At 49.2% G+C, this 9,683-nt stretch overlaps 1 protein-coding gene across 2 annotated transcripts in view; it reads right to left on the bottom strand.

Annotated features, from left to right (window-relative positions):
* The window catches only part of IFT52 (intraflagellar transport 52), a 36,396-nt gene extending 27,755 nt beyond the window's left edge, over positions 1 to 8,641 (bottom strand). Inside the window, exons 1-3 of one of the 2 annotated variants that reach the window (XM_008274457.5) lie at positions 8,375 to 8,641; positions 2,123 to 2,247; positions 1,369 to 1,456 (exon numbers count right to left, since the gene is read on the bottom strand). In XM_008274457.5, the coding sequence (XP_008272679.3) occupies positions 1,369 to 1,456; positions 2,123 to 2,247; positions 8,375 to 8,395 (234 nt within the window). In that variant the 5' untranslated portion in view covers positions 8,396 to 8,641. The remainder of the gene's footprint in view (positions 1 to 1,368; positions 1,457 to 2,122; positions 2,248 to 8,374) is intronic. The other variant, XM_002721062.6, reaches the window with a different exon arrangement.
* Between the last annotated feature and the right edge of the window lie 1,042 nt (positions 8,642 to 9,683).

The following is a 9,683-nucleotide window of genomic DNA, read 5'->3' on the forward strand; positions in this document are numbered from 1 at the left end:
GTTCATACTGCTTTCTCCTATATTCTACAAGCCATGGGGCATTTTGAGAAAAACAAATACATGAAGGACTTGGATATATTAACAAAGTTAGGCAAAGTTGAGAATTTCCACAGAAGCTGACCTATGCTTCTGAATGACATCCTTTTAATGAAAGAACAGGTTTTGGTACAAATTAAAGAATTCTTAAGGCCAAAAACAAGTAGAATGATTAATTCTGCAAATTTAAATGACAGAGGCTACAGTGGGGCAAGCATTGTAGTGTAGCAAGCAAAGCCAACCCCAGCATTCCATCTGGGTGCCGATTCCAGTTCCAGTTGCTCCATTTCCAATCCAGCTCCCTACTAATGCACCTGTGAAAGCAATGGAAGATGGCCCAAGTACTTGGGCCCCTGCCTCCCACTTGGGAGACCCGGTTGAAGACCTTAATTCCTGGCTTCAGACCAGTCCCAGCTAAAGTCTTTACAGCCACTTGGTGAGTGAACCAGCAGATAGAAGATCTCTCTGTCTCTCTTACTCTGCCTTTGAAATAAATATTAAAGATAATTTTAAAAGACCCTGTTTTCAATTATTTTGGATATATAACCAGAAAGGAGACTGCTGGATCATATGGTAATTCTACTCCTAATTGCTCAAAGGAACCACCATATTTTTTTCCACTAATGGTTATACCATTTTATATTCCCACCAACGGTGTAGCATGGTTCCAATTTCTTCATATCCTCACCAACACAATTTGTTTTCTGGGTCTTACATTATCTTTCTTTATTCTATGAAACAGAATAGAAACCTAGCATAATTTTAAATTAATTTTTCCCACTTCCACAACAAAAATATGACAAAGTAGGTGGCTAATATTTAATTAACCTATACTAGACTTGGCACTGTAAATGAATCACCTCAGTTAATCATGATGACAACTCCATGACGAGGACAAATGCAGTGATTGCCTAAAAGAAACACAAGAGGTAAAAGGGGATTTCAACTCCAGATTTCAGAGCCCATGCTCCTAACCACTGCACTCATTTCTTTCTTTTTTTTTTTTTAAGATTTATTTTACTTATTTGAAAGACAGAGTTGCAAAGAGATGTAGACAGAGAGGTCTTCCATCTGCTGGTTCACTCCCCCAAATGGCTGCAATGACCAGAGCTGAGCCGATCCAAAGCCAGGCGCCGGAAGCCTCCTCCAGGTCTCCCTTGTGGGTGTAGGGGCCCAAGCACTTGGGCCATCCTCTGCTGCTTTCCCACGTACATAAGCAGGGAGCTGGATCAGAAGTGGAGCAGCCGGGACTTGAACCGGCACTGCAGGCCAGGGCTTTAATCTGCTGTGCCACAGCACCAGCCCTCATTTCTTCTTTGTGACATTGCTTACCTCAGCTGCAGTAAATTTTTCCCTTGGTCCAGCTGTAATCCACAGTTTCACTCCAATCAGCTTCTCGGATGTGATTTCATCTTTTAAGCTGGAAACATGATTTTAAAAAGCAAGTGTTAGCTCCGTAAGCTAAGCCAATTTATGAAGTCTTTTAGTCTCTCAACTTTATAGAACCAGAGGCCACTTTTAGTCTCCCAACTGTATAGAACCAGGTCTAGGGATGAAGGGACTCAGCGGCACCTGGCTTGGCCTCTCTCTCAACGTGAGAATCCCCTCCACAGGTGGGCCTTCCAGTCCCTGGATCTCTGCTCAAACACTGCAACAGCCCAAGGGTTCCAATCAGACCACACTAAAGCATAAAGTGCACCAACCACTAATTCAGTCACATTTACCGTTAGCTTGTACAACAAACACATCTTTGCTTGTTCAGAACACACACACACACACAAAGGCAGAAACAGTCTCCTCATTTTCTCTCTCTCTCTCAATTGAAGTTTTGATCCAAGTTAAAATATGGAGAAAGCCTTCAACAAACTAAAATATTACATATGTATAACAAGAATAATTTTTTGGTTATTGGGAGGATGACTTAATAAAGTATCAATACCTGAGATATTTTTATAATTACTTACTTCTAAACAATTTTAAATTGAGTTATTCCGTCCTACGTCTAATGTAGGAAAACAAGGACTTTCAGTTTTACCTGCAGGCTGCTTTCACTTGAAAGGGAAAAACAACACTCACAGTCAGTTACCTCTGAATCTTCCAGTTACTCCGCAGTCTTTTCTGCATGGATTTATAGCCACTGGTGGTGGTAAACACCTCCTTTTTGTATGCATTGAAGAGAATGGTGCTCCGCAGCTCCTTCTCCATGATTACCTTATGGAAGAAAGATGGGGTAAGAACAAAAGAAAATATTCCAAAATAAAGATACCAAGAGGAAAAAATACTTTCCTTCCACATCTATCAGGAATGTATCTCATTATGAAACTCCTACAACTCTCAAGAGTTCGCGAGTGACAAGCTTGACCACAGCTGCAAAAACCTGAGGCCAAACCAAAGCCGGCCCACCGCTGCGTTTTACCCTGGTGTTCCCACCAGCCTTCTCCCACGGCCCTGCCCAGTCTTCACCCAGCTCCTGTACTCTGAGACAATGCTTCCAAGCCCATTAAACCTCATTACTCACTGACTGCTGCTAGTAAGTGTGGAGTACAGTCCTCCACATTCCTTTTAATTTATCTATGAATATAAAGTTTTGAGGCAGCTATTGTGGCACAGCAGGTTAGAGCACCACTTGGAATGCCCACATCACATACTGGAGCACGGTTCAAGTACCAGCTACTCCGCTTCTGATCCAGTTTCCTGCTAATATGCCTGGGAAGGCATTAGATGGTGGTTCAAGTACGTGGGTTCAAGTACGTGGGGAACGCCACCAACGCAGGAGACCTGGATAGAGTTGCACACCCCCAGCTTCAGCATGTCCCAGCCCTGGCCACTGTGGGCATTTGGGGAGTGAACCAGCAGATGAAGCTCTCTTTCTCTGTCACTCTACCTTTTAAATAAATACACCTTTTAAAAATATATAGTTCTATAAAGTAGGATCTTACCATTTGTTCTACTCCGTAACACTTCTCACCCAATCTGTACCTGACATCTTTCCATGTCTGTACATATAAGTCTAACATTCTTTTTTTTTTTTTTTTTTTTTTTTTTTTTTTTTTTTTGACAGGCAGAGTGGACAGTGAGAGAGAGAGAGACAGAGAGAAAGGTCTTCCTTTGCCGTTGGTTCACCCTCCAATGGCCGCCGCAGCCAGCGCGATGTGGCCGGCGCACCGCGCTGATCCGATGGCAGGAGCCAGGAGCCAGGTGCTTTTCCTGGTCTCCCATGGGGTGCAGGGCCCAAGCACCTGGGCCATCCTCCACTGCACTCCCGGGCCACAGCAGAGGGCTGGCCTGGAAGAGGGGCAACCGGGACAGAATCCGGCGCCCCGACCGGGACTAGAACCCGGTGTGCCGGCGCCGCTAGGCGGAGGATTAGCCTAGTGAGCCGCGGCGCCGGCCATAAGTCTAACATTCTTTAAAACAGCTACACAATACTCTATTTTATGCATGTACCATAATTTAACCATAAGCTGATTAATACCATTTTCAAGTTTTTGCTAGTAAAATACTGAAAATATCATTGTTTAATATACACATGTATATTTTAGAGAGAGAGGGAGAGATTAAAAGACAGATCTTTGATCCCACAAGATCACCCAGGGGCCAGCGCTGTGATGCAGTGGGTTAAAGCCCTGACCTGAAGCACCGGCATCCCATATGGTGTTGGTTCTAGTCCCAGTTGTTCCACTTCTGATCCAGCTCTCTGCTGTGGCCTGGGAAAGCAGTAGAAGATGGCCCAACTCCTTGGGCCCCTGCACCCACGTGGGAGACCCAGAAGAGGATCCTAGCTCCTTGCTCCTTATTTTGGATCGGCTCAGCTCTGGCCATTGCAGTCATTTGGGGAGTGAACCAACAAATGGAATACCTCTCTCTTTCTCTGTCTCTATCTCTGTAATTCTGTCTTTCAAATAAATAAATAAATAAATAAAAAAAAAAAAAAAAAGGATCACTCCCCAAATGGTTGGGACTGGGCCAGGCTAAAGCGAGGAGCCTGGAACTCCTTCCAGGTCTCCCACATGGGTACAAGGGCCCAGCACTTGGGCCATCTTCCACTGCTTTCCCAGGTGCATTAGCAGAGAGCTTCCCAAAGCAGACAGCCAGGAAAGGAACCATGCTCATATGTCATGCTAGTGTCACCACAGTGGCTAAGCCCACTGTGCCATAACACTGGCCCCTGGTATGTAAGATTTTTGCACGTTTCATATTTGTAGAATAAATTCCTACCTGTTGAATGGCTGAGAAAATCATTTACAAATTGTCCTCCAGAAAAAGGTACTACCTTGCAGTTTCACTCACAAATTTGTTTGCACACAATCTTATTTCCAACCTCTAACATCTGTCAGTAACACAGTTGACCCCTTATCCATTACGTTGTTTTTCCAGTTTTAGTTACCTGTGATCAACTGTGATCTGAAAATATTAAATGGGAAATTACAGAAATAAACAATTTATAAGTGTTTTCCTTTTTTTTAAAGATTTATTTATTTGGAAGGCAGAGCTAGAGAGGGAGAGACAGAAACACAGAAGTCTTCCATCTGCTGGTTCACTCCTTAACTGGCAACAACAGCCAGGATTGGGCCAGGCTGAAGCCAGGAGACATAAACACCATCCTGGCCTACATAGGTGGCAGGAGCCCAAGTGCTTCAGCCATCTTTCAGGGCCTCCCAGGTATGTTAGCAGGAAGCCGCATCAGAAGCGGAGCAGCTGGGACTCAAAGGCACACCTGGATATGGGACACCAGCATTGCAAGTAGCAACTTAACTTGTTGTACCACAATGCCTGCCCCAAATAATTTATAAGTTTTAAATTGTGAGCCATTCTGCGTAGTGTGATGAAATCTTGCTTCTCTCATCCTGTCCTGCACTGGCTATGAATCATCCCTTTGTCCAGCATAACACTGTAAATGCAGACTACCCATGGGTCCTGGTTCTCAGACTGTTGTAGAAACACAGGAGTTGGATTCAAGAGACCCTTACGTAGAAGCTTAGCATTATGTCATCACATAAGCATTATATTATCTCACATCACACAAGAAAGGAAAGTACAGGACAGTAAGATAGAGCATAATTGTTCTGCCTTATCATTGTTAATCTCCTATTGTGTCTAACTTACAAATTAAGTTTTCTCATAGAATGTATGTGTTGGAAAACATACAGCATAAATAGGATTCAGAACTATGTGTGGTTTCAGGCATTTCTAGAGGTCCTGGAACATGACCCTTTGTTGTTAAGGGGCAACTACTGTATCAGTCACTTGTGTTTCTTCTGATTCTGTCCATGTACTCTGGTCATTTTTCTACTGGGTTTCATAAATTTCTAATCTATCATTAAATTAATATTTTCACAAGTTTATCTTCAGACTTTGCTCTATAAAAAAATATCTATTTTTTATTTATTTGAAAGGCGGAGTTACAGTAAAAGAGGCAGAGAGAGCGAGAGGTCTTCCATTCACTGGTTCACTCTCCAAGTAGTCACAACAGCTGGAGCTGGGCCAATCTGAAACCAAGAGCCAGGAACTTCTTTTGGGTCTCCCACGTGGGTGCAGGGGCTCAAGGACTTGGGCCATCTTCTACTGCTTTCCCAGGCCATAGCAGAGAGCTGGATCGGGAGTGGAGCAGCCGGGACTCAAACCAGAGCCCATGTGAGATGTCGGCACTGCAGGCAGCAGCTCTACCCAGTACATCGCAGTGCCAGCCCCTGTAGACTTTGCTCTTAGTAGCTCTTTTGGGATTTGTTTTAATTCTGCAGGTTATATAAATCTTAAATTTTATGCAGTCAAAAAGCTTCTGGATTGTATGACACATTTACGAGTTCTTGTCATTCCAGGATCGTGAATACACCCAACAATGCTTTCTTCCAGTACTTTCATGACATCATCTTTTAACATTTAAATTTTGGTCCATTTGGAATGGTGTTGCTACTCATAATGAGCCTCATTACTGATTTTCTGTTTTTTCAGTCTTGATTTGAAACACCACCTTGACTATATAATAAATCCCTATGTAGGCCGGCGCCGCGGCTCACTAGGCTAATCCTCCGCCTAGCGGCGCCGGCACACTGGGTTCTAGTCCCGGTCGGGGCGCCGGATTCTGTCCCGGTTGCCCCTCTTCCAGGCCAGCTCTCTGCTATGGCCAGGGAGTGCAGTGGAGGATGGCCCAGGTGCTTGGGCCCTGCACCCCATGGGAGACCAGGAGAAGCACCTGGCTCCTGGCTCCTGCCATCGGATCAGCGCGGTGCGCCGGCCGCAGCGCGCCAGCCGCGGCGGCCATTGGAGGGTGAACCAACGGCAAAAAGGAAGACCTTTCTCTCTGTCTCTCTCTCTCTCTCACTGTCCACTCTGCCTGTCAAAAAAAAAAAAAAATCCCTATGTAGGCATCTGGGTCTTATTCTGATTCTGTTATATTCTATCTGCCTGCAAGTTTCTGCTCCATCCCACACTAATTTAATTTGTGTGCTTTTATGTGATAATATCTGGTCCTGCCAGAGTTAATCTCCCCCTCCATTAATTTTAGTCTTTTTTTTTTTTTTAAGATTTATTTATTTGAAAGAGTTACACAGAGGGAGAAGGGGGGGGGGGGATGAGAGGGGGAGGCAGAGGCAGAGGGAGAGAGAGAGGTCTTCCAACCGCTGGTTCACTCCCCAATTGGCCTTAACAGCCGGAGATGAGCTGATCAGGAGCCAGGAGCCTGTTCCGGGTCTCCCACACAGGTGCAGCATCCTCTACTGCTTTCCCAGGCCATAGCAGAGAGCTGGATCGGAAGTGGAGCAGCCCACATGGGATGCTGGCACTGCAGGTGGTGGCCCTACCTGCTACGCCACAGCGCCGGCCCTCAAATACCTTTAGTTTTTAGAATTTTCCTGGTTAGAGGAAGCACCTGGCTCCTGGCTTCGGATCGGCACAGCGCGCCGGCTGTGGCGGCCGTTTAGGGGTGAGCCAGCGGAAGGAAGACCTTTCTCTCTGTGTCTCTCTCTCTCACTGTCTAACTCTGCCTGTCAAGTAAAAAAAGAATTTTCCTGGTTAGTCGCACACATTTTTTTAAGTCAACTTTTGAGGGGCTGGTGCTGTGGCGTAGCAGGTTAAGCCGCCACCTGCAGTGTCAGCGTCCCAAATGGGCGCCGGTTACTCCACTTCCAATCCAGCTCTCTGCTGTGACCTGGCAAAGCAGAAGATGGCCCAAGTCTTGGGAGACCTGGAGGAAGCTTCTGGCTCTTGGTTTCAGATCAGCGCAGCTCCGGCCATTGCGGCCATCTGGGGAGTGAACCAGCGGATGGAAGACCTCTCTCTCTGCCTTTCCTTCCCTCTCTGTGTAACTTTGACTTTCAAATAAATAAATAAATCTTTAAAAAAGCAACATTTGAGAAGTTGCTTCCTTCCAGGTATTTTTCTAAAAATATTTATTTTATTTGAAAGGCAGAGTTATGGGAGGAGGGCCAGGCAGAGAGGCAGGGATCGTCCATCTGCTGGTTCACTCCCCAAATGGCCGCACCCAGAATCCCATGCGGGTTTTGCAGGCAGGAGCAGCGGCCCAAGCACTTGGGGGCATCTTCCACTGCTTTCCCAGGCGCATCAGAAGGGAGCAGCCGGGACTGGAACAGGCGCCCATATGGGATGCTGGCATTGCAGGCAGCGGCTTTACCAGCTATGCCACAGCGCCGGACCCGCATGTATTCTTCAGTGCAATTTTAAAATCACTTTGTCCAGGTGAAAAACACCCCCTCCCAGCCCCCACTACTGCGACACGGCCATGGAGTGTCCCACTCCAACCGGGCACGCGCGTTTTCCCACTGGGTCTGCCTGTGAGTTCTGTACTGCGCTCTCTCCCGCTTCCCGAGGAAGGCTGGTGGCTGCATGATCAGTTGCAGTCAGGCATAACGAACTCGGCCACCGGCTTCCTGGCATCTGTTCCATTTCTGCCATCACAGACAGCACTGGAATTTATTCATTTCTGCTTCTGAGCAAGAACAGGCTCCCGCGAGCAGGCCGTGGCGGCTCAGGGCTGCGCTGCGACGGACGCCACGGAGCAGACGCGACAGAGGACAGCAGCTGTCCGCGGCGCGGCCCGGCAGGGCTACCCCGAACTGGGCTTGCTTGGACAGGAAGGGACTTAAAAGAACCACCCACTCGCTCGTTGTCTCATTAAAAACCAGTGATTTTTCCCAGAGAGCGGTGACAAGGCCAAGCAGCTGCACTGACGGGACCTAGGACCTGACGCCGGCTCGCAGCCCGAGGCGATGGCGACTCGGGCCCGTGCGAGGTCCAGGGTCCCGGCCTGCGTCTGCGCTGCTGCCCCCGCGGAGTCGCCCCGACGCCTCGGCCAGCGCTCCGCGGTCGGAATCCCCCTCACCTGCGGCCCAGTGACCACCATCTTCACCTGCCGCGGCCCTGCATCCCGCCGCCAGGTGTTCAAAGTCGCTTAGCAACAACGCGGGCGCCCGGGTGCGCTTGGGAAGGCGTGGAGCCCGACGTGCCGCTACCTCCGGGGCGACGTGATGACGACAGAGCGGAAGACGCCCGTACGTGGTAGTGCGAAGAGGCGGAGCTAACGCGGGACTGTACCATTACTTTCGACGAGGGGTACATCCAAACACAATGGAAATTAACTTTGTGTAAAAAGTAAGCCCCTTACACTTTGTTCCTTATAATAATTATTATTACAAGCCTATAAAAATGTTAGGGTCCAAGGGCCCCAACTGTAATCCACTCCGAGGGAAGAGGGTACCGAAAGTTTGAGACGGGGACTGGCGAATGGACCCTCCGGGACCCTCAGCGCGCAGGCGCACAGCGGTGAGGGCGGGAGGGGGCGGGGCCTGGGCGGAGCTTTCCGGTCGCGACGCTGGTCGCGTGGGGACTGTTGTCTAGCGGTTAGGTTGCGGGCTTGTGGGATCGGCTACCTGGCGGCCTAAGGCGTGATGCGTGACGCCAGGGCGCCGGGAGGCCAGAGGCGGCTTCCCGGGAGAGGGTGGACAAGTGCCGGGAGATTGCTTTCTCGCTCGGGAACCCCGCATCTTGGAACGCCCCAGTGACCCCCCCCCGCCCCCCTGCCTCTGGGCGTCCTCAGGCTGGGAGTTAGACCCTGGCCAGGTCCCCCCAGATGTGGAAGTAAGAGCTGTTTCAGGGCGTCGTGAGGGGCCTGAGCCGGCAGAAGCGCCCTCGGTGGAGCAGGGACTAAGGACGGCACAGGCGGCTGTCGGAGAGAGTCGGCCCGCGCAGGGTGCCCCGCGATCGCTGTGAGGCCCCCTCCGAGGCTCAGCCCGACGGGTTGATTGACGTTTCTGTCTTGAGCTTGTGCAGAGCAGGCGGCGTTGAGGGTGTGAGAACACACCCAGGTGGTGTTGCTTTTCCACAGCTGCTGTCGCCGAGCATTTAAAAGGGGCGGGAGTGCTTGTCTTGGGGATGCTGTACGCTGGTGCGTATTTGGGTGAAATGCCGTCTTCAGAGAGAAAAATGGAAGCGACTTGGCAGTGGTGGGTTCGGCCTGGCCTGGGGCTCCTGCCGCCTGCTCTGCGGTCAGCGTTTGCTGCGAGGCCGGGAGGGCACCTGCCCAGAGCGCTGCTCCCCGTGTGGGAGCTTCCGGAGAGAGCGAAGGCTTTAGTTCAGTTCCTAGCTATGCCTTGTAGCAGCCGAGTGACCTTGGGCAAACTGCCCAACCTCTG

This window comes from Oryctolagus cuniculus, chromosome 11 (assembly GCF_051225735.1).
Source record: "Oryctolagus cuniculus isolate XC-2025 breed Fujian yellow rabbit chromosome 11, ASM5122573v1, whole genome shotgun sequence".
Classification (NCBI taxonomy): Eukaryota; Metazoa; Chordata; class Mammalia; order Lagomorpha; family Leporidae; genus Oryctolagus; species Oryctolagus cuniculus.